Source organism: Gopherus evgoodei, unplaced genomic scaffold, assembly GCF_007399415.2.
Source record: "Gopherus evgoodei ecotype Sinaloan lineage unplaced genomic scaffold, rGopEvg1_v1.p scaffold_59_arrow_ctg1, whole genome shotgun sequence".
Classification (NCBI taxonomy): Eukaryota; Metazoa; Chordata; order Testudines; family Testudinidae; genus Gopherus; species Gopherus evgoodei.
In genome coordinates, this window is record NW_022060080.1 from 902,441 (window position 1) to 926,875 (window position 24,435).

Genomic DNA, 24,435 nt, shown 5'->3' on the forward strand with positions numbered 1-24,435 from the left:
CTCCGGGCGACACCTTAGGCTTTGTACAGAACCCTACATCAGTCGTGGGATGCAGCTTCAATCTGACCACTATTTCCATCTCAGGCTGGCATAGCACCTGAACGTCATTCTCCCTATGCTGGGTGAGATCAGGTCATTTCCAGCGGCCTGTGATTTGGATTTCCTAAGCGGCAGCGTCTTGTGGGGCATGCACAGATCTCTGGCAAAGGGCTAAAGGAATTGACTGTATGGTTAATGAAAATGCAACAGCATGGAAGGCTGGCTGGTTGGGACTTGGAAGAGGGCGCCAGAGAAGCCAGTGATTGATTGGGCCATAGAGACTAACTTCCTTCTTAATACCAGAAGGGGCCGGGCTGAGATACAATGATGTGGGGTCATGTGGGGAAGCGTCCTCTGCCAGAGTCCATGCTGTGATTGTCCTGTGGCTAGAGAGGCTTCAGTCTCCTGGGCCTTTCAATGCACTAAACTATATAAAGAAACTGAATGGAAGCTTCTGAAACACTAAGAATTCCTGAAGGGAGGCAATGCAGCTTTGTGCCTTGGGCTCAGGAGGCCTGGATTCAAATCCTGGCTTTGCCACTGTTTTGCCATGCGATCTTCAGCACGTCACTTCCCCTCTCTGTGCCTCAGTTTCCACTGTGTAAACTAGGGACCTCCTTTGTAGAGCTCTCTGAGAACCAGGCATGAAAAGCATTAGGTGCTGCTATTAGAATAAGGACTGGAGGTCATTAATTTTTCTTGGCTTAATGAACTAGTTTTTATTTACTTAAAGATTTAGGGTCCAGACTCTGCTTTTCATGAAAATGATGTAAATCTGACGCAACTCAGAATTTACACTGGTGTAACTGAGAACAGAATCTGGCCCAGATGGATGTGTTAAAGACTGTTTGTTTTCAGGCTCAAATTCAGTTTAACTGACACTGGTTTTTCCCCCCTGAACCTTCCAGGTAAAAACTGACCATAGGGACCTCCCAGAGAACCGCCAGGCCCATAAGTCCATGGTGGCTGAAGCCTATCAGACCCAAGGAGGATCTAAAAATTATCTCCATCTGGCAGTCTCCTCTACTGAAATCAAACCTGGAGACAACTTACTTGTGAACTTCCATCTGAAAACTAGTAGCCAAAGTATTGTGAACACGAACATGTACTTCACCTACCTGGTAAGTGTTGTGCTCCAAGGTAGAAGGTTCTCCTTTTACATCCAGTATCAGAGGGGTAGCCGTGTTAGTCTGGATCTGTAAAAGCAGCAAAGAGTCCTGTGGCACCTTATAGACTAACAGACGTTTTGGAGCATGAGCTTTCGTGGGTGAATACCCACTTCGTCAGATGCATGTAGTGGAAATTTCCAGGGGCAGGTATATATATGCAGGCAAGCTAGAGATAATGAGGTAGTTCAATCAGGGAGGATGAGGCCCTGTTCTAGCTGTTGAAGTGTGAAAACCAAGGGAGGAGAAACTGGTTTTGTAGTTGGCAAGCCATTCACAGTCTTTGTTTAATTCTGAGCTGATGGTGTCAAATTTGCAGATGAACTGAAGCTCAGCAGTTTCTCTTTGAAGTCTGGTCCTGAAGTTTTTTTGCTGCAGGATGGCCACGAAAGCTCATGCTCCAAAATGTCTGTTAGTCTATAAGGTGCCACAGGATTCTTTGCTGCTTTTACATCCAGACACTGAAGACTCCATAGTGACACAGAAGCAGGGCTTAAATTCTTATAGAGTATTTCCCAGAGTCCCCCACACCTCCCACCAGCAGCCTATAAAGACTCAAAGGAGGTTGAAAATATTTACCAGAGAGCTCCAGCTGAATTTAAGCCCTGCATAGAAGCTTTATTACTCATGTCTACATGGCCTGGAGTAGCCACCCAGCACTGACTAAACCCCCAATGTCATCTTCTCAAGGCTGAACATAAACTGAGGATGGATTATCTGGGGACAGGAGTCTGCTTTAGTTTCTCCAAAGTCCCAATTGGGAAATTAGAGGAGACTCCCCAAACATTATTGTATTGCAATCAAAGTCTGAATCTGGGGGTAAGACAGATGCACATAGAAAGATGCACCCACAGCAGGAGCAGATTTACTATGAAACAAACCGTGCGGTGGCATGGGGTCCTCAATGGCAAGGGGGACCCCAAAATGCAGAACAACCATCTGACAACCTGCCCCGAGTCCCAGCCAGTGGCACAGCAGGGCTCAGGCAGGCAGGTTGCCTGCATGCCATGGCCAGTGGCCCCACACCGCTCCAGGAAGCAGCCAGCTGCTGGGACGTCTCTGCGTGCCCCTGGCAGGGGTGGAGGCAGCTCCGCACACTGCCTCTGCCCTGGGCAGTGCATGGAGACCTGCTACTCCCCTTCCCCTAAGGGGCACGCAGAGACATGTCAGCAGCAGAGCTGAAGTGGCTTCCTGCCCGCTCTGCCTCCCTCCCTCCTGGAAGCAGCTGGCATGTCCTTGCGGCCCCTGGTGTGGGGGGAGGGTGTCTCCATGCTGATTCCACAGCTCCCATTGTCTGGGAACTGCAGCCAATGGGAGCTGCAGGGGCGGCGCCTGAGGGCAGCGGTGCACAGAGCTATCTTGGATAACCCCCCTCCTACCCTGCTTATCTGCTGCTGCTGGAAGTGTGTGTGTGTGCCGATCGCTTTGGGAGCTGTGCCGCCCCCCTACCCACCTCCCAACCCCCTGCCCCAGCCCAGATCCTGCACTCTGCACCCAAACTTCCTCCCAGAGCCTGCACCCCTCCTCCCACACCCCTGCCCCTGTCCAGAGCCCACACCCCTTCCTGCACCCCAACCCCCTTCCACAATCAAGGTACCTCATTTTATTTTCATTTACTTTCCATTGCTTTATAATGTAGGAAGAGGAGGATGAAGAGAAAAAGAATGAAAAACAAGGGAGATAAGAGAATGTTCTTTTTCTTGGCTGGGTCCTGAAGAGGGAGCCTCGAAAATGAAGCCACTAACAGGGCCCCACTAACTCTAAATCCATCACTGACCCACAGTCCTTTGCTCTAACCACTAGACCGCACTCCCATGCAGAACCAGAAGTAGAATCCAGGGGTCCAGACTCCCAGGCCTTTGCTCCAACCAGTTCTTCGTCTAACCCATTCCAGTCCTGAGGGATGGTCCTAAATTGGATGATGCTTGGATTTGAGAATCTGAAGAGTATCTGAATACCAGACCCTCCACACCTCAGAGCCAGGTCCTGCAGTCCTCAATCAGTTCCATCAACTCTAGATCTTAATGCATATCTGAAACATTCCAAGTCTCTTGGTCTTGTCCACGTGCATGATGAGGTTCATTGTGCTTCACAACCCATGTCTCATGTTTCCCTGTTAGATCTTGAATAAAGGGAAGATCATTCATGCTGGAAGACAGGCCAAGCAAGTGGGACAAAATCTGGTGACCATGTCCCTGCCCATCACTCCAGACCTCATCCCTTCATTCCGCATTGTGGCTTACTACCAAGTAGGAAATTCAGAGATTGTAGCAGACTCAGTCTGGGTGGACGTCCAGGACACCTGCATGGGAACGGTGGGTTGATTTTTCTCTCTGGTCCTCTGGGTCTAGGCCTGTTAATAGAAATTGACACTTGTCATAAAGCCATCACTATTATCCACGATTTTCTTCTCGCATCAAGGTTCAGACTTCTTTTTCCTCCTTCTTTAGCACAACGGAGACCAGGGCACCATTTGATCATGACTGGAGAGTCGAAACACACAATAAGTCATTTTTAGGAATAATGGGACAGATTCAGCTCTCAGCGTCTCCTGGGTTAATAGCACAATTAAGAGATTCCTTAGAGATGCAGTAGAAAGATAGATAGAAATTAAGGTCTATAAATAGATTCCTTTGGAATCTAGAATCAGCTTCAGATTTACTCTACTTTTTTATGCTAAGAAAGGAAGTAAATGGCTTCCCTCTGCCACAAAATAACCCCCTTGCTTTGCCCTTTTCCAAATAGCTGGTGGTGAAAGGAGCCACTGAGGCGGACAACAGAATCCACAAGCCAGGGTCCTCAATGAAAATCAAAGTGGAAGGGGATGCTGGAGCGCGTGTCGGGCTGGTGGCCGTGGACAAGGGAGTCTACGTTCTGAACAAGAAACACAAGATTTCGCAAACAAAGGTGAGCCATGAAAACATCGGGACACTGGCTGTGACTGGTGGTGTTTTATGGGGTGGAAGGTACTGAGCTGAGATTTTGTTTGGTAATAGCAAGAATTTTTTGCTTGCGAGCGAACTCCTTGGGGTGGGCACTTCCTCAGACTCAATCAAAGCAGGGGTGGGTCAGTTCAGTCCTTGAATGGGAGACTTTAAAGAAACCCAGGCAGCTGCAAGAAGTATTTTGGTGATTCAGAAGGAGGCCTTCCTCCATAGGCATGGGAACGAGGCGTGTGAGGGGTGCTGCAGCACCCCCAGATTTTACATGGGGCAGGGCTCCAGGCCTGGGATCCCGGCAGCCGGCTCCGCACCCAGGCCCCTGCTCCTGGCCTGTGCCAAGTGTCCCAGCTGCCAGCCCCACACCCAGGGTTCCACATCTATCCCCAGCTGTGGCCCCAGCCTCGGCCCCCTTATCCCGTCCCATCCCCCCGCTCCCGGAGCCATGGTCCTGCTCCCGGCCCCAGCTCTAGGGGGCAGCAGGGGGCATGGACAGGGAGGAAGGGGCACAGCTCCCCCACTCTAGAAAGTGTTCCAGCACCACTGCCTTCCTCCCTCTGAGTCAGTTCCCTTTTCAACACAATGCTAGAGGTGGCTATGATCTTACATGGTACGTCTACACAGCATTTTGGAGCAAGCTTCCCAGCCCTAGTCGACACATGTAGATTAATGGAGCTCGTGCTAGCACTCCAAATATATAGACGGCGCCGAGGAAAGGGGGTGGGCTTCAGAGCCTGAGCTCCAGCCTAAGCCACCACTTCACGGCACTGTCTATGCGGCTATTTTCAGAGTGCTAGCACATGCCCTGCTAGCTCAAGTCTGTCAACCTGCACCAGACACAAAACACTGTGTAGATAAAGCATTTTTCATCCGTAGCATTCAGAGAGCAAAATCTAGTCTTCAGCGGGTAAAGTGCTTTGAGACCCTTCTGGCTGGGAGTCCAAAGGGACCAAGGGGAATTAGACCTCTGTGGGAGTCCAGGCCTATATAGGTACAAAATACCATGATTCATAATGATTTCCTATCATCTATGCCCACTCGTCACAGATCTGGGACTCTGTGGAGAAAAGTGACATTGGGTGCACACCTGGCAGTGGCAAGGACAATACGGGTGTGTTTGCAGATGCTGGACTGAGCCTGGAGACCAGCATTAAGATTTCAACACCTCAGAGATCAGGTATCACTGCATGGATCTGAAACTCCTTGCTTACCTCCCCATTCAGCAACTCGCTTCGCAGACTGGCTGATCTCTGGGTGGCTTGAGGTATTGGTAACAGGGTTTCAAAACCGTCCACCTCCACGTCTTTGTTCACCTGTCCCAGGACAGTAGCAATTGAAAGCCGGCCTCTTGGTAGTCTGTGCTGTGATGGTTTCAATCTGCCTCCCAGTGGACAAGCGTTCAGAGAAGGCGGTTTGGCCTAGAACAGGCCAAATCCAGACTACCAGATGCTTTTGAATGGACCCTGAAATCTTTTTATTTAGTCTGAGTCTGAACCCTGACTACACCTTGACCCAGAAATTTGGACCTTGACAAAAAATAATTGACTACCCCGACCTAGAGTTTAGAGGGTGACAGGGAATCAGGACTCCTGGGTTCTGTTCCCAGCTCTTGGAGATAGTGAGATATGTTAGATGGGTTGCAGTAGGATGCAGGATTCAGGAAGCCTAGATTCCATTTCTGACTCTGCCATTTGCGTGATTTTGGGGACATCATTTCACCTCTGGGTGCCTCAGCTTTGCCATCTACCAACTGGGGATAATGATATTTGCCTTTGTAGTGTTTTGAGGTTCTTGGATGAATGGGGCATAGACGTGCAGTGTGTGATTGTTACATCACAAAAGCCATCACCACAATGGTCAGCTAAGTCTCAGCAGGGAGGCTAAGGGCTGGTTGGGTCACAAAGACTGAGCTCCCCTCTGTGCAGAGCTTCATTGCGGTTTCTCATTTCTTTCTGCAGAGCCAGGGTGTCCGCAGCCAGCAAAACGCCGGCGTCGCTCCGTTCAGCTCATTGAGTATAAGGCAAATAAAAGTAGGTACCAGTGAGACTGGGGAAAAGAATTGTCATCCCTGGTCAAACCATCTGTCCAGCAAGGTGGATATCCTGCTTCCCAAGAGTGACCAACATCCGACGCTTTAGAGGAAGGCAAAATTCCCAATGCACCTGTCCCCCTAGTGCAGCATTTCTCAAATTGGGGTCCATGAGGGTACTCCAGGGGGTCCATGAGCCCCACTGATCAATTCCTGCCCCTCCCTCTCAGCACCTCCTGCACGCCGGGGAACAGCTGTTCAGCAGTGTGCAGGAGGTGCTGGGAGGGAGGGGAAGGACTGAGGATGGGGTGTGCTCGGAGGAGGGGGCAGAAAGAACCAGGGGAAAGGAAAGGCAGGGATGGAGCAGGAGAGGGAAGAGGTGGGGTGGGGTCTTGGGGGAATGGGTGGAGTTGGGGTGGGGCCTGGAGTTGAGCAGGGTGTTTGGAGGACCATGAAAAATTTTAAATCAAAATGGGGGTCCTCGGGTTGCTAAAGTTTGAGAACCTCTGCCCTAGTGTATTGTTCTACTGGAGAGATGAGGACAATGCCTGGGTGCCTCAATGGAGCATGGTGCTCTCCATAATCGAGAATAGGGAAAGTGGAGTTGGATTAAGAGGGGAGATGAAAAGCTCAGTTTTAGTTGTGTTCAGATGCAGCTGTCTGCGTGATGCACTGGAGCAGCAGGTGTAGGGGAATCTAGGCTGGTCTACTGTGCAGTCCAAGGAGCTGGAAGAAGGTTTACGTGAAAATGAGGAAGGAACTTTCCCGTGCATACTCCAGCACCCTTCTTTTGTTGCTTTTCGTGCTGCACGTCTCTCTTCTGTCCCTTCCCGGTGAGGATTACTCCAGCTTCGACTCTGGGCCAGATGTTCATTTGCATGAGCCATTCAGTCAATGTCATGGAGGGTGGTGAAGCACTGGAATGGGTTACCTAGGGAGGTGGTGGAGTCTCCTTCCTTAGAGGTTTTTAAAGTTAGGCTTGACAAAGCCCTGGCTGGGATGATTTAATTGGTGTTGGTCCTGCTTTGAGCAGGGGGTTGGACTAGATGACTTCCTGAGGTCTCTTCCAACACTGATATCCTATGATTCTGTGTCCATAGTGGACAACTCCCCTGGTGGATAGGATTCCCCATTAAATCAGCAAAGGCACATTTTGTGCCAGCCCCCCGCTCCACCTCCAGTGTAGGCAGCTGCTCAGGGGGTGGGAAGGACAACAAGGCAGGGAAAGACTGAAAGGGGGTGTTCTGCTTTGCCAATCCTCTTCTGGGGTAAGGCCCATAGGAACAATGGACCTAATGCTAGAAGCATAGGTTAGAAAAGCCCATAGGCTGCGGTATGGATCACTGGGAAAGATCCACCTACAGAGTGTGATGCGCAAGAGGGGTATGTGACACACACTGGTAGGTGGTGTGAGCGTAAGGGTGTCTATGTTGGGGTAACATACACTCTATGCGGGCTGGGAGAAGGTGTAAATTTCACCCACTGACTCTCTTCTGCCTTTTGCCCATCTCTACTAGAGTGTAAGGAGGACTGCGACATTGCGCGACACAACAGGCTCAGTAGGAGAGACCTTGTGGTTTGTATATTTCAGCGGCAGAGTACCAGGACCAGGCAGTGAAGAAATGCTGCGAAGATGGGATGTACGAGAACCCCATGGGGCACAGTTGCGAGAAGCGGGCTGGGTACATCCTGGATACGGCCGAGTGCAAGAAGGCCTTCCTCGACTGCTGCAACTATATCAAAACTATACGGGACGAGCAGCAGCGGGAGCTCCACCTGGAACTGTCACGAAGCAAGTACCAGGGTTTTAATATCACTCAGAGGAGGGACGGTGGAAGAATATTGGGCCACCCGAGCCAGTGCTGCTTATGTTCACTGGGTGAGATCTGTGTCCCAGAGCATGGGCAGCTGGAAGAGGCTCGCCATATGCGGAATCAGCCAAAGAAGAAGAGCATGTCCCTCTGGGATGTTGTGGCGGGGGAGAGGCAACCAAATGTGGGTGGCTGGCACCTTCTCCCATCTAGCCACCCACCTATGCTACAACCCCAGAACATGGTGGCATCAAAACATAACGGTTTATGCCATAACATCATTGCCATCCTATTGAATCTCAGTGCAGGGCACTGAGGATTTCACAGCTCGGCTAACTACCTCTGATTTAACATCCCAGGTCACATTGATGAAGGGTTCTTACAAGATGAAGATATTACCTCGAGGAGCCACTTTCCAGAGAGTTGGTTATGGCAAGTGGAACAGCTGCCCCAGCTACCAAACAGAGATGGGTAAGAGTGTGTAGCTCTGTGGTTCTTACGGGACCAGATCCACAGTGGGTGTAAGTCAGTAAATCTCTACTGACCTGGCCCATTGTTCCGTGCTATATTTTGCCCCAAAACAAAAGGCATGGCATAAGTGGGTCCAACCACTGCTGAAGTCCGTGTCTATAACTAGTTAGGATCTCAATGTCCGATCTCATTTAAGGGTGCGTGAATTTGGGATTTAGACCCTTGGACTGAGAATGCCCATAAGACCTAGCTTCTTCCTTCTGTAAATTAAAACTCTGCCTCTCCCTCCTTGTAGAATTTCTTCCAAGACTTTGAATTTTTACCTGAAGGATTCCATCACTACCTGGGAGGTGCTGGCCGTGAGCCTCTCCGAGACCAAAGGTGAGGAATGCAGCCAACTTGCTGAAGTGAGCCAATAGAAAATCAAAAGGGGAAAAAGGGGCTCCAGGCAGCAAGGGATCTTAAAAACCTCACAGTGAGATGGAACAATCCAGGTGATAACAAACGGGTTTCAATATTAAAGTGTAAATCCCATTGATCCTGACCCGGGGTCCTTTCCTACTGCAGGGATCTGTGTGGCTGACCCCTATGAGATAACAGTGATGAAAGACTTTTTCATTGACCTCCGGCTGCCTTACTCTGTAGTGAGGAATGAGCAGGTGGAGATCCGGGCTATTCTCTACAACTATCAGGATGACAAAATCAAGGTAAACTCACATCTAGCACCTAGATATTGCATTGATAGTTACACTTCAGACAGGCCATTAGATACAGGAGTGCCCAACTTGAGATCTCCATGCCATAATACAGAAAACTACGGCCCCAAGCTGCATGGGCAGTGGGTATAATAGTCCTGGGGAGGCTAAGCCCAAAACACAGTGCAGCCCATCCACGCTCCGCCCTGAGGCCCCGCTCCTGCATTCCGCTTTTCCACCGGCCTCGCCCACACTGCTCCTCTTCCCGCCCCCAGTCTGCCTCTTCCCCCAAAGCTGCCCTGCCTGCCTCTCATGCTGCCTTTAATGGCTACTGGCCAGGATGGGTAAAGAATGGTGTCCCTAGCCCCTGTTTGTCAGAGGGTGGAGATGGATGGCAGGAGAGAGATCACTTGATCATTGACTGTTAAGTTCACTCCCTCTGGGGCACTTGGCATTGGCCACTGTCGGTAGACAGGATACTGGGCTAGATGGACCTCTGGTCTGACCCAGTATGGTCATTCTTATGTTCTTATGCTCCTCCACTTGCCCCATGACCTCCCAGCCCACCTCTCACGCCTCTCTGCACCCCCATTAATGCTCCCCTACACGCCTCTTGTGCCTATTCACCCCCTCCCACACCTGCCACTTGCACTTCTTCTAAAGAGGCAGAGGGGGAGAAAGCAAAGAGAGGTGTGAGCAGTGGGAGGGCCCCCGGGGGAGGGGGATGAGCAGGAGTGGGGCCTGGGGTGGAGTGGCAGTGGACAGGGCCGGCTCTGGCTTTTTTACCGCCCCAAGCAAAAAGAAAAAAATGACTGGCAACCGGAGCCAGGGTGCAAACTTTTGGCTAATGGGACTCCCTACACTGCAGCTGTGCCCCGGGCAGTGGAGTGCGCGCTCTGGTTAACAGCGGGGAGGGCAGGAGCGGCGCGAGGGTTTTTGGTGCCCTAGGCACAGGGCCGGCTCGCCAGTCCCGCATCTCCGGTGGACCTCCCGCAGGCGTCCCTGCGAACGGTCTGCTGGTTCCGCAGCTCTGGTGGACCTGCCGCAGGGATGCCTGCAGATGCTCCACAGGAGCTGCGGGACCAGTGGACCGTCCGCAGGCATGCCTGCGGGAGGTCCACCGGAGCAGTCTGCCGCCCTCCCAAATCCTGGCGCCCTAGGCGACTGCCTAGGTCACCTAAATGGAAGTGCCAGCCGTGGGGGAGGGGGAGAGAAGGAAGGGGGGCAGCCAGGGCTTCCTTCAGCCAGGGCGCTTGCCACTCGGTCTCTCCCGCCACGCTGCCTGCCAGGAGGGCTCAGCGCTGCTCCAGTCGGCGGGGAGGGAAGGACATGGGCTGCTGGGCTTGCTGTGGACCTGGCACTGGCTGGGGCAGATGGAGCGCGCAGCCCGCTCCCAGCAGGGCGCTCCCCTTCTCCGTGCCGCTGTCCCCTACAGGGTGGCCAGAGTGGTGAACAAAAAAAAAATAAAGAAAAAGAAAAGGGCGGCCGTGCCACCCTAGCACTGGGCGGAAGCCGCCCGTAGAATCTTCCACCCCAAGCATGAGCTTGCTTGGCTGGTGCCTGGTGCCTGGAGCTGGCCCTGGCAGTGGAGCATGGGTGGGGCCTTGGGGGACGCAGGGGGTGGGGCACAGTCCGGGTGGTGGTGGGCCCCTCCGCCACAGACACACTTCTAGGGAGCTTCCAACACTCAGGCCCCCACCCTTCCCCAATGCAGGAGTCACGCATCACCCATGGCAAGCTGATTCTGTCCTTAAATAAACACATTAAAATGATCAGGTCAAACAGAACCCATTCACAGTGTGTATTTACAGAAGATCATTCCCAAAATAAGGGCAGCTTGTTAGTCACCATCTGACTAAATGTGTTCACAGTTTCACTTCCGAATGGGACATATGTCTGTAATGTGGGCTTGAATGTACTCTGAATATATGGCCATGTTGAGTCAGACCAGTGGTACAGCTGAACCAGTACCCTGTCTTCCGACAGTGGCCAGTGCCAGGTGATTCAGAGGGAATGAACAGAACAGCGTAATTATTGAGTGATCCCTCTCCTGTCATCCAGTCCCAGCTTCTGGCTGTCAGAGTTTTAGGACACCCAGAGCATGGGTGTGCACCTGACTGTCATGGCTAATTCCATTGATGGACCTGTCCTCCATAAACTTAGCTAATTCTTTTCTGAACCCAATTATTCTTCTGGATTTTACAAGATCCCCAGGCAACGAGTTCCGCAGGTTGACTGTGCAGTGCATGAAGAAATACTTCCTTACATTTGTTTTAAATTTGCTGCCTATTAATTTTATTGAATGACCCCTGATTTCTGTGCTATGTGAAGGAGTAAATGACACTTCCTTATTCACTTTCCTCACACCATTCATAATTTTATAAATCTCTATTATACTCTTCCCACAGTCATCTCTTTTCTAACATTAACATTCCTAGTCTTTTTAATCTCTCCTCATATGGAAGCTCTTCCATCCACTTTTATCATTTTTGTTGCCCTTCTCTGTAGTTTTTCCAATTCTTTTATATGTTTTTTCAGATGTAGTGACCAGAACTGCAAGCAGTATTCAAGGTGTGGACATACCGTGGATTTATATGATTGGCATTATGATATTTTCTGTCTTATTATCTATCTAATTCCTAATAGTTCCTAACATTCTGTTTGCTTTTTTGACTGCTACTGCACATTGATCAGATATTTTCAGAGAACTCTCCACAATTACCCCAAGATCTCTCTCTGGACTGGAAACAACTAATTTAGACCCCTTATTATATGCATATAGTTGGCATTATGTTTTCCAATGTGCATTACTTTGCACTTATCAACATTCTATTTCATCTGCCATTTTCTTGCCCAGTCATACAGTTTTGCAAGATCCCTTAGTAACTCTTTGCAGTCTGCTTTGGACTTAATCACCTTCAGTAAATTTGTACTGTCTAAAAACTTTGTCACCTCACTGTTATCCCATTTTGCGGATCATTTATGACGATGTTGAAGAGAACAGGTCCCAGTACAGATCCTTGGGGAACCCTGCTATTTACTTCTTGGCTGTGAAAACTGATCAATTATAGTTACCCTTTGTTTCCTATCTTTTAACCAGTTACTGATCCAGGAGAGGACCTTTCCTCTTACCCCATGACTCCTTGCTTTGCTCAAGAGCCTTTGGTTTGTGATCTTGTCAAAGCTTTTCTGAAAGTCAAAGTACATCACCCGTGTCCACATGCTTGCTGACATCCTCACCCCAGTGTCCCGATCTGTGGACAAATGTGATACTTGGGTTTGTAGAGGCTGCCAGTCTGGATCCTTTGGCTTCATTACACATCAACCAGTGCTTTTTAGCCTTGTTATAGGACTTCTTCTTGGAGAAATGCTGCAGAATGCTGTGCACCTTGAGCTTGCTGGAGGCATTCAGCACCTGGCAGGATCGAATCCTCAGACCCCAGCCAGCAAAGCAGCCATTTGTAACAGAGAGAACAGCTCCCCTCTGGTTACCATATTTGGGTAAAAGCTGCCCCTGTGCTCTCTTCCCAGGTCCGAATGGAGCTGTTACACAATCCAGCTTTGTGCAGCGCGTCCTCTTCCAAAAGGAAATACCGGCAGATCCTGGAAATTGCACCCATGTCTTCCCAGGCGGTGCCACTCATCATCGTCCCACTGGAGCTAGGGCTGCACGACGTTGAGGTGAAAGCAGCTGTGTGGGACTCATACGTGTCCGACGGTGTAAAGAAGAAGCTGAAGGTCGTGGTACGTACTGGGTCACAGGCCCATCTTGTCTGGTCACAGGACAAGCAGCCGGTGGCCTGGCTAGGTTCTCTTTGGAATCTGATCTTTACCTTCCCTCTGAAGTTAGCACCTATGTCCTCCGCCCACTTCAGTGATCACAGTAGCTTAGTTAATGGCCTAGTTGCTGCACATAACTCTGCAGGGTGTCCCATGAGAGACCCGAGCTCAGCTGCTAAGCCCCCTAGTGCTCCTTGGACCAGCACCCTCAGCGGGCTCCATTTCTGCAGTAAAATTGTGGGAGGACGTTTTAAAGATATTCTCACACACTTCATGGAAAATGTTGCTGGCGTATCTCAAAGAATCATCTCATGAGCCCTCACTGCACATGAAGGATGGTCCAGTGGTTAAAGTATTGACCTAGGGTATAGGAGACTTGGGTTTGATTCCCTGCTGTGCCACAGACTCCCTGTGTGACCTTGGGCAAGTCGCTTAGTCTCTCTGCACTTTGATTATCCATCTGTAAAATGGGGATGTTACTGCTGCCCTGTGCCCCAGGCGGGTTGTAGCAATATATCCATGCAAGATTGTGAAGCACTCAGATATTACAGGGATGAGGGCCATGATAAACCCTCCCAAACATCTTTAGGCTGGCCCTGTAACAGTGGTCTGATATTGGAGGATATGAGTCAGTTATATCTGAGAGCAATGTGGGTCCAGAAGTGCCAGGACTGACTCTTCCAGCTTGCCCATGGAAAATCAGTACCATTTGGCCTCTTAACAGGAGACTTCACTTGGGGATCAGGGGTCCTTCACTGAGAACTGAAACAACATACAGCTGTGAGAACACCAATTCCTTACCCTGCTCAGTTCTAGAGGACTAATTCATTCTGGGTAAAGCTCCACTGAAGTCAGTAGATGTACACCAGGGTGGCATTTAGGGCTGTGAATGGAGCTTCCCCCTTTTCCTTCAAAGATGCAGCCAGACCAAAAGGAAACATTCCTTCTCCAGTTTCTTTCTCCAGACCTGAGGGAGAGCTCTGTGAAGCTCGAAAGGCTTGTCCCTTCCACCAACAGAAGTTGGTCAATACAAGATATTACCTGACCCCCCTAAATGGCTAATCAATTACCTCTCTCTCTCTTATCTTGGAATGGGGGGGGCAAGGGGCCATGGCCTTTCCACTTTTGCCATGGGCCCAGCCCCCAGCCCGTCCTCTTCCCCCCCAAGGCCCCGCCCGCTGGCCAGGCCAGAAGCTGGAGCCCGGCCCAGAGAAGAGCGATCCAGGGAGCCTGGGCTTTTGTGGGGAGTCGCAGACCCTCCATCTGCCTGGGGGAGGGGCCGAGAGCAGCCCCTGGCCCATGTCCCCACCCCTGGGGTCGGGGTAAGAGCTGCAGGGGCAGCTGTGGGGAGCCGCAGACCCTCCACCTGCCCTAGGCGGGGACGTAGGCTGGGGGCTGCTCTTGGGCCCTCTGACCCCGGGCAGGGGGTGCACCCTGGGCTCCCCAGCTGGGCTCCAGCTTCCAGCTTGGCTGGGGGGAGGGACTTTGAGGGAAGAGGAGGGGCAGGGCCACAGAGGGCATGGGGCCTCATGGGCCCCCCACTTTGGGGAAGAATCCATCGCCCACAGGAGCCAACTTTTCAAAGAGCCGGGGGGTGTTTGACCCCAGGCCCTGTCCACACTCCATCCCTTCTCCCAAGGCTCCACCCCCTCCCTGCCTCTTCCTGCCCACTTCCCTGAGCATGCTGTGTCCTCACTCCTCCTCCCAACCTCCTGCACGCTGCGAAACAGCTGTTTGCAGTGGGCAAAAGGCGTGGGGAAGGAGGGGGAGGCGCTGATCTGTGGGGGGGGGAGGGAGAGAGCTGATATGGGGCTGCCACTGGGTGCTCAGCACCCACCATTTTTTCCCTGTAGGTGCTCCACCCCCAGAGGACCCACGGAGTTGGTGCCTATGCCGTCACCCCTGTCCTGGGACCATCCTGGCTACAACGCTGCAAATAACTTTTGTTACACTTTGATCACGTGTTCTTGTTCTTCCCTCCTAGCCTGAAGGGATGAGAGTAACCCGGTCTATGTCCACTGAACTGAATCCAGCTGCAGAAGGTGAGTAACCACAATGATTTGTCTTTATATAGCGCCTTTCCTTCTGCAAGCACCCGGTGAGCACACAATGTATAGACAAGTGAGGGTATCTCATTTTGGGAGCCCTCATATCTTTCAAACGCTTTTCCCAATTTGCCTCAAACTCACCAGAAAAATTCTACACCTGCCATACGATCGTGCCTGGGGATTTTCAAACGGATCGCTTCCGGTTTTGGTGACATGTGAGGCCGCCAGTGTCAAGCTGTCAATGGAAGACTTGCATCAGTTCCATGGAATACCCCACACTGGTTTAAAATTTGTGTGAAATATTGACATTTCTTTGGTCCCTCTGTCTGCCTTACACAATCATGTATCACCACAGCATTATATCCATCCAAGATACTTACACATACCATAGTAATTGAGTGTGACAGGTTAGAACCCCCACATCCGAGGTGCCACCTGATGTGCTGGAGTCCCACAACATCCACCTATTCCACCAGCCTGGGCTTCCTCACTCTGTCCTTGCTGTGCCAGGCCCTCAAGCCTTCTCTGGGCCAGACACAGGTAAGCTCACAGCTGGGGGAAGGGATTGCTCAGTGGTTTGAGCAGTGGCCTGCTAAACCCAAAGTTGTGAGTTCAGCCCTTGAGGGGGCCACTTGGGGATCTGGGGCAAAAATTGGTCCTGCTAGTGAAAGCAGGGGGCTAGACTCACTGATCTTTCAAGGTTCCATCCAGTTCTAAGAGAGGCATATCTGCTATCATTATTATAGCAGCAGTCACAGCTGAATTCAGCTCGGGGATTTACCCAGCACTCACATGCACACCTCATTTGGGGTGTGAACCCAAAATAATATTGTCTTGTGCTGTATAGAGAGAGAGGCACAATGCAAGCTCATAAAAATCTCCCCCTTCCTCAATATGGAGGGAGATATGCACAGCTTTTGCCTGCCCCTTCCCCCAGATACGAATTGCACAAACTATTTTGGAATAAACTAAAAACAATTTTATTAACTATAAATGGTAAATGTTATGTGATTATAAAGGATAGCAAACAGAACAAAGCAGATTACTGAGTAAATAAAACAAAACATACAAACAAAGCTTAATATACTAAAGAAACAGGTTACACGTTGTAATTTCTCACCCTAAATGATGTTTTAGGCAGGTTGCCGAGTTTCTGCAGATCAGAGTTCCAGTTATGTCTCTTTACAGGGTAAATCCCTGTTCTCAGCCTGGACGCAGCCCTTGCTTAGTTCCTTTTCCTTCAGATGTTTTTAGCAATCTTCCTTCTTGGATGGGAGGCAAAGGAGAAAAGATCTGATTGCCTTACTTCCCAGCGTTAAATACAGGGCCGGCTCTAGCCATTTCGCTGCCCCAAGCACGGCGGCATGCAGCGGGGGGCGCTCTGCCACTCGCCGGTCCCGCGGCTCTGGTGGATCTCCTGCAGACGTGGCTGTGGAAGGTCTGCTGGTCCCACGGCTCCGGTGGACCTCCCGCAGGCGTGCCCGTGGCTGCTCTACCGGAGCCGCGGGACCAGCAGATCCTCCACAGGCATGCCTGCGAGAGGTCCACCAGAGCTGCCTGCCACCCTCCCGGCAAGTGGCAGAGCGCCCCCCACGGCATGCCGCCCCAAGCATGCGCTTGGTGTGCTGGGGCCTGGAGCTGGCCCTGCTTAAATAGAATATACATAAGGCAGGAATCTTTTGTTTCTGACCCCTCCCCCACCCCACTACCTCTTAATGGAAAAACACTGAAAGCCCAAGATGGGGGTCTAGTACCAGGTGATCCGATCACTTGACCTTGTAGTGTCAAAGCAGCAACCCCAGGAGCGTCTCAGGACGGCGCTGAGATTAGTATCTTCCAAGTCTTATTGTTCTTCCTAATGGCCTATTGAGGCTGATTGCCTGTTGCCTGGTGGGCGTTCCCCCAAATACACACATAGTTGTAACTGTTACATAGTCAATATTCCTAACCGCAGATACAGAAATGATACATGCATACAAATTGGATAACCACATTCAGTAGATCAGAACATTTCCAGTGATACCTCACATGACCCAACTTACATAAAACATATCTTAGTTGTACCATATTCATATCATAACAATATTTCTATGAAGAATAATGAGGTGCAGTGTCACACTGAGCTCCTCATGATCTTTAATGTACTTATCCTCACAACACACTTATGAGATGGGGAAATGGTTTTTACACCCATTTTACAGCTGGGGAAACAAGCTGTTAACTACTAGCCCAAAGACATACAGAGTAAGGAATGAGTCCAGGTTCTCAGTCCAAGGATAATGTCTTAACCAGTGAACTAATGTTCCTCTCAAAGGAGTCAGACACAAATCAAAACAGATTTTGGTCACACAATGTTAAGCACATTTATAAGCAGTTAATAAAGGGTTTAAAATATTACTACATGTTATAAGCGGGGTGCAGACATGAACAGTATGTGTTGCAGATATCAATAGAAGGTGTTGTAGTGGTTATAAGCAACCTATTGATCTGCTGAACTCTAAGAATCTAACAATTGATTAGCCATTTATTAAAACATTTATTAAGAAGTTGTCAATCCTTTTATAAACTCTGTATAATCATACTTTTGAATATAAAGTGTGACACGGATTTTGCTATTGGCTGATGGAACAGGTAGCTCTCAAGGATAGAAGAGGAGAACATTTTAGAAAATGTTTGATTCCAAAACTAGACATGATTCTCCATCACTGGAGGCAACAGAGGAAGAATGGAGGTCTGGCCCTGGACTGGTGTCTCTGGGGACTACTGCAGTACAAATAATCATAATTAATAATAAGGTGAAAAGTAGTGGAGAATCAGGGCACTAATATTAATGTCTTTACCATCGCTTTAAATCAGCTGAATTCATGCCTGTGATCACACAGCTGGTTTGGCTTATTCGAAAGTCAGCAGTATGAATCCTGGGACAATCAGTTTGGACTGCAAAGTCACCACCCCCATCTCATCTTAGTACCTTCCTCTATCTCCCTCTATAGGGCATCATTTCAGGCTCTGTATGAAGGCAGGGAGCCTGTAACCCAGAAGAAATAGCAGCTACAAAGCCAACAGGATGCTCATATTTTCACTGTGGGTTCTTTTCTTTTTTTCACAGGTGGGGAACAGGTAACGAAGGTGAAAGCTCCAGATATAAATGATATCATTCCAAATACTGAACCAGAAACTAAAGTCTCCATCACTGGTAAATAAGAGCCTGTGATTGTGAAGTGCTTAGAAATCATACTGAGTGAAACTCAGAAGTTCGTAAGACTGTTAGGCCAGAGGTCAAGAAATGGACCAAATGTTACATACTCTTACAAGTTTTTTTCTAATGTGCGAGCGAGTTTTTAGTCAAGGAAGGAATACAGTGGTGGTGTCCTTTTTGTGAATTTTCTTTAGGGGAGCTATGGAAAGCAGCAGGAGCATTTGCTTTCATCTCTGTTACTAGAGTGTTCCCTGGGAACTGAGAAGTAGTGTTTGGGGCCAAGATCCCGGAGAGAGAGGACTGACCTGCATGCTGTTTGCAAGTCCCTCTGCTCCAGGACTGGTGTGCATAGTGTAAATGAAACAAGTTGCACTGAAAATATACCCAGACTTCACATCACTGACTTCTTTTCCAACCTGCAAGGTCCCAGCAGGGGTTTGGATCAACTGACCCAGTCTTAGGACCCAGTTCTACAGGGCTGTGGGTGCCCCAGACTCCAGGGGGCATTGAGGCACATTTCAAGTTCAGAGTGTTAAGTCTACAGAACCCATTGAGGGGTCACTTTCTCCCCATTCCACCACTCCCATGCTTGAATTCACACCAGGTTCTTCTCTTGGCCAGGAAACCCCGTGGCATTGGTTGTAGAAAACTCTATCGACGGGGCCAAGCTGAGGCATCTTATCGTGGTGCCCTCTGGCTGTGGGGAACAGAACATGATCCGTTTGACCCCAACGGTCATTTCCACCTACTTCTTGGACAGCACCGACCAGTGGGAGAAGATGGGGGTGGATCGCCGGGCTGAAGCCATCAACCTGATCAGAAGTGGTAAGAGGCTTTCCTTGGTGACAGCAGGTCCTTCTCCAGACTCCTGTTCATTACTTGGGCTTGGTTATTCCTGCATATGGCTATTGGGTGGGGGCTAGGATGGCTAAGGTGAGTGGTGTCAACCTACCAGGGGAATTCTATGCCAAAAAATGAAAAATTATGCCACAATATTTTAAAATTTTGCAAAATTCTACATATTTTATTTGTCAAAATAACACAATATAATCATGCCAGTTTCAATTATTTTGGTAGTTTATTACAAAATACCTGTCAGCAAGTTTGTCTGTAACAATACAGACAACAAAAAAGATTCAGGAAATGTTTTTGACAAATAGATTCCTTACTAGGCATATTCCTACAGAACTTTGAGTAATTCATTTAAACTACAATACAGAAATTTATTTCCTGCACCCCTCAGAAGCAGTGCAAAGGTTTGGGGGAGCAGGAGTGAAGGCGGAGCTGAGGGAGAGGGTAATAATGGCTGGAAGGAGCCTTGATGTGGATTTGGAGGGTTGTTGGTTGTGGGTGGGAGAAGTATGGAACATGTGGGGTTTTTTGGGTCGGGGGGAGGGATTGTTAGGAAACCTCCCCGATGCAGACACTGGCTGACCCCTAGCCTTTCTCATTCAGTCAGGCACATCTGCCCTGTCCCCAAGTGTCCCTGTACCCCCAGTTGCCATGTGTCCCTGCACTTCCACTCAGCCACCTCTCCTCCCCCTGTGCCCATGTCCCTAACCCCCACTCAACCACCCGTCTTCTGTCTGTTCCCATGTATCCTTCCCCCCCCCATTCAGCTCCCACCCCAGTCTGTCCCCCCCACTAGCCCTTCTGAACTCATCTTTGACACACACACCCAGCAGCCCCATGTGCCCCCTGCTGTCTGTCCCCCCATATCCCATGCCTCCTGACCTGGCCCCATGGGCAGAGCACTGAGGAACACAGCCTCTTCTCTTCCCTAGCTGCAGCTGGGGCTGCTCCCACCCAGGAGCAGCTACCCGCCGTTCTGGCACCACTGCAACCCATGGTAGGTGAAAGGTGTAACTGCAGAACCTCTCTGGCTGAATGTATTTTCTGCAGACAAAAAAAATTCTGCATGGGACATGAATTCTGGCCGTGCGCAGTGGCACGGTATTCCCCTAGGATTATAGTAGAACCATTTTCCCATATACTTCCAGCTCAGATCCATCTCACCTCAACAATTAAATTATTTTCCGGACTGGTGAGTCTTAGCCCACTTCCTAGTGGGACAGATATACATAGTTGATGGTTAAAATCTGTTCCATCTTGATAACAGCAAAAAACTTACTTTGGGACTGCTGTTTGGGGGTCTTTGTGGGCTCAATTGATGGATCTCAAGTCAGTTCCTAGCTGGACACATATCGATGTTGCCAGAATCTAATCTGGGGGACTCAGCAGGAGCGCCGGAACTTGGTTAGATGTGTAGGGGGCACTGGCACCAGAACCGTGTCCCTGCCCCCAGCTCCTCCTCTTCCCCTTGGAGAAGCCAGAGCCAGCAATGGTAAGAGCTGCCCAGGGAGCCTGAGCTGCTGTGGGAAGCCCCGGACCCTCCACCTGCTCTGAGGAGAGGGCCTGGGGTGCCTGAGAACATCTCCCAACCCATGTCCCCACCACCTGGGGCACACCACTGCTGGTGGGACCCAGGGGCAGGGGCTCCAGTCCAGCCTTCTGCCTCTTCCAGGGCGGGGTCCCAAGTGGAAGGGGTGGGCCGAGGGCTAGCCTACCTGAGCTGGAGGTTCACCCACCACCTGTGGTACCACTCCTCCTGTCACCTCTGGCCCTAGGCTTGCAGTTTGAGAGGGCAACGCCTCCCCTGTTCTCCCAAACTATGCCCATGCCACCACTGCTCCACACCTGACCGCCACTATTCCGCCCATGTTAAAAACTGGGCGAGAATGACCTTGCACTTTTAAAAGTGTGGGGGGGGGTGACCTCCCTAGTCCCCCCCCTCCCGCCCCAGTTCTGGCATCCCTGGTCCCACAGGGTGTGGTGGGCCCAAATGTTCTTTGTGCCCAGGGCCCCAACAAATCTTAATCCACTTCTGCCAAAATCCTCACCACATCTGATCCAGGACATCCTGCAGCTGTCTCTATAGAGTGGCCAAGGTATGAATGTGTCATGGGGACTGAACTCCTCTTTCAGCTACCTGTGCTGCCTCTTAGATTTCCTCCTACCTGATATCTGCGCCATGCTCGGCTCACGGCTCTGTGTGCACTAGGAGCAGAATTTAGATGTGATGCGCACATTAGCCTGAGCCAGCATGAAAGTGACTTGGATCCTGATCTCTGGAGTGCTCAGTTTAGTTGCTTCAGTGGACTGGATTCCCAGTCAAACTGACTGCTGCTAACAAACACAGAATGGAGGCAAGCAGGTAGCTGAGCGCAGAGATGGTGCTTTGCAAAGAGGAAAGAGAGAAGGGGAGAAGGATGACAGATGGGAGGGATAAGGCAGGAGAGGTGCACAACACATTTCAAAGACCTTTCTTTCTCCTTTTCAGGTTACACACAGCAACTGGCATATAAGAAACCCAACCACTCCTATGCAGCCTATTTAAGTTCACCTTCAAGCACATGGTAAAGGCAGCTTTTCTATAACGCTCTGCTGCGTTGTGTAGAGCTTCTCGTTTGTATACCATTCCTCTGAAAGACATGAGCCAGAGCAATCTATTCCCCTGGCTACACTGAATGGACAAATTTCACGTGTAGAACTGGATCTTTAGAAAAATACACCAGGGGATTAAAAACGGAGGGGATTTGACAGCATCAGAAATTGGTAATGGAACGCAGTTCCTTGCATGGTTGCTGACACCAGAGTGGCTTAGATCAGTAGAGGTCTAACACGTGTTTGTTAGAACATGATGGCTTGTGTGAAATGAATTTGGTGGGTTTCAGTCCAGTTCCCAGTGGGAAGGTGTCCACGGCGCACACAAATTCTATAATCATAGATTCATAGACTCTAGGACTGGAAAGGACCTCGAGAGGTCATCGAGTCCAGTCCCCTGCCCTCATGGTAGGACCAAATACTGTCTAGACCATCCCTGATAGACATTTATCTAACCTACTCTTAAATATCTCCAGAGATGGAGATTCCACAACCTCCCTAGGCAATTTATTCCAGTGTTTAACTACCCTGACAGTTAGAAACTTTTCCTAATGTCCAACCTAAGTCTCCTTTGCTGCAGTTTAAGCCCATTGCTTCTTGTTCTATCATTAGAGGCTAAGGTGAACAAGTTTTCTCCCTCCTCCTGATGACACCCTTTTAGATACCTGAAAACTGCTATCATGTCCCCTCTCAGTCTTCTCTTTTCCAAACTAAATAAACCCAATTCTTTCAGCCTTCCTTCATAGGTCATGTTCTCAAGACCTTTAATCATTCTTGTTGCTCTTCTCTGGACCCTCTCCAATTTCTCCACATCTTTCTTGAAATGCGGTGCCCAGAACTGGACACAATACTCCAGTTGAGGCCTAACCAGCGCAGAGTAGAGCGGAAGAATGACTTTCATGTCTTGTTTACAACACACCTGTTAATGCATCCCAGAATCACGTTTGCTTTTTTTGCAACAGTATCACACTGTTGACTCATATTTAACTTGTGGTCCACTATGACCCTTAGATCTCTTTCTGCCATACTCCTTCCTAGACTGTCTCTTCCCATTCTGTATGTGTGAAACTGATTGTTCCTTCCTAAGTGGAGCACTTTGCATTTGTCTTTATTGAACGTCATCTGGTTTACCTCAGACCGTTTCTCCAATTTGTCCAGATCATTTTGAATTTTGACCCTGTCCTCCAAAGCAGTTGCAATCCCTCCCAGTTTGGTATTATCTGCAAACTTAATAAGCGTACTTTCTATGCCAACATCTAAGTCGTTGATGAAGATATTGAACAGAGCCGGTCCCAAAACAGACCCCTGCGGAACCCCACTTGTTATACCTTTCCAGCAGGATTGGGAGCCATTAATAACTACTCTCTGAGTACGGTTATCCAGCCAGTTATGCACCCACCTTATAGTAGCCCCATTTAAATTGTTTTTGCCTAGTTAATCACAGCTCTACTAGTCATGATCCCATCACATTTCACGCTAAGCAAAGTAAGACTCGGGGCACCAACTTCTCCAGACACCAGTGGGTGCTCGACACCCCACCTCTCCAGGCCCCGTCCCAACTCCACCCCTGCCCCGCCCGCATTCCAAGCCATTTCCCAAAGTCTCCGCCCCTCCCTGCCCCTATTGGACTCCTTCCCCAAATCTCCAGCCTCGCTTTTTCCCTGCCTCCTCCCCTAAGCGTGCTGTGTTCCCGCTCCTCCCACCTCCCTTCCACAGCTTGTTACACTGCGAAAGAGCTGTTTCGCAGCAGCAAGCGCTGGGAGGAGAAGCAGGGATGCGGCACACTCAGGGGAGGAGGCGGAGCGGAAGCAGAGGTGAGCTGGAGCAGGGCGGGGAGCTTGGCTGCCAGTGGGTGAAGAGCACCCACCAATTTTTCCCCATGGGTGCTCTAGCCTCAGAGCACCCCATGGAGTCAGCACCTATGGTAAGACTTGGTTAGTGCTTGAATGGTGGAATGCCAGTGAAAACCCAGTTATTGCAGGAAGTTCTGTGCCATACAGATTTCTAAGCATTTGCGTGTCTCTAAGCTCACCCGTCGCCCTCTTCTCCCCCACCGCCCCGCTTATTTGTGGGCATGGTAATTAAGTTACTGCAACTGATTTACTAGGTTGATCCACACAAAACCTGTCCCGACACCAATTATTGGTGAAGTTTTCATACACGTTTAACTCATCCATCAGCACAGATGGTAATACATTGGCTCAAACATCTGTGTCAAGGAGACTTTCAGGAAGGCAGGAGTGACCTTCTGACCTGATTGATTCTGCATGTTAACCCCTCAGGCTGACGGCGTATGTAGCGAAGGTCTTTGCCCTGGCTAGCAAGCTAGTGGCCATACAATCTGAAGTTATCTGCGGGGCTGTGAAATGGCTGATCCTAGAAAAGCAGAAACCCGATGGCATCTTTCAGGAAAATGCTCCTGTGATGTCTAAAAGTATGATGGTAAGTTTAACCTTAGTTCCCATAATACCCCAGACTGTCCCCCATTCTATTCAGCCTAGCAGCTTGACACTTCCTAAATCAGCAGTTTGACTCACTAAGCCAAATCCCAAAGTCTTTACTCTTTCTCACTGGGTCCTTACCCACGCAAAACCTCTGTGGAAGTCAATGGAAATTTTATCTGAAGCAGAAGTGAGTAAAAGCTGAGTAAATATTTGGTTTGGCCCAGTGTCTGTGAAATTGCATCCCCCTGAGTAAGTGTGGATTATATTTGTAGCTATCGTTGGCATTTCTGAGCCTGCTTAAACAGGGACATAACATATTTCTGGGGGGAATTCTGTGCCAAAAAATTAAAAATTCTGCACACAATATTTT

General features: G+C 49.8%; 1 protein-coding gene across 1 annotated transcript in view; it reads left to right on the forward strand.

Moving 5' to 3' along the window:
* LOC115643431 (venom factor-like) overlaps positions 1 to 24,435 on the forward strand; it is a 59,852-nt gene that overhangs the window by 15,351 nt on the left and 20,066 nt on the right. Inside the window, exons 12-26 of the mRNA XM_030547461.1 lie at positions 948 to 1,160; positions 3,326 to 3,520; positions 3,951 to 4,112; positions 5,192 to 5,321; positions 6,103 to 6,174; positions 7,765 to 7,965; positions 8,344 to 8,455; positions 8,751 to 8,836; positions 9,023 to 9,162; positions 12,682 to 12,894; positions 14,915 to 14,972; positions 18,088 to 18,174; positions 18,799 to 19,002; positions 21,518 to 21,593; positions 23,904 to 24,063. Coding sequence (XP_030403321.1) covers positions 948 to 1,160; positions 3,326 to 3,520; positions 3,951 to 4,112; positions 5,192 to 5,321; positions 6,103 to 6,174; positions 7,765 to 7,965; positions 8,344 to 8,455; positions 8,751 to 8,836; positions 9,023 to 9,162; positions 12,682 to 12,894; positions 14,915 to 14,972; positions 18,088 to 18,174; positions 18,799 to 19,002; positions 21,518 to 21,593; positions 23,904 to 24,063 — 2,109 coding nt within the window. The remainder of the gene's footprint in view (positions 1 to 947; positions 1,161 to 3,325; positions 3,521 to 3,950; positions 4,113 to 5,191; positions 5,322 to 6,102; positions 6,175 to 7,764; positions 7,966 to 8,343; positions 8,456 to 8,750; positions 8,837 to 9,022; positions 9,163 to 12,681; positions 12,895 to 14,914; positions 14,973 to 18,087; positions 18,175 to 18,798; positions 19,003 to 21,517; positions 21,594 to 23,903; positions 24,064 to 24,435) is intronic.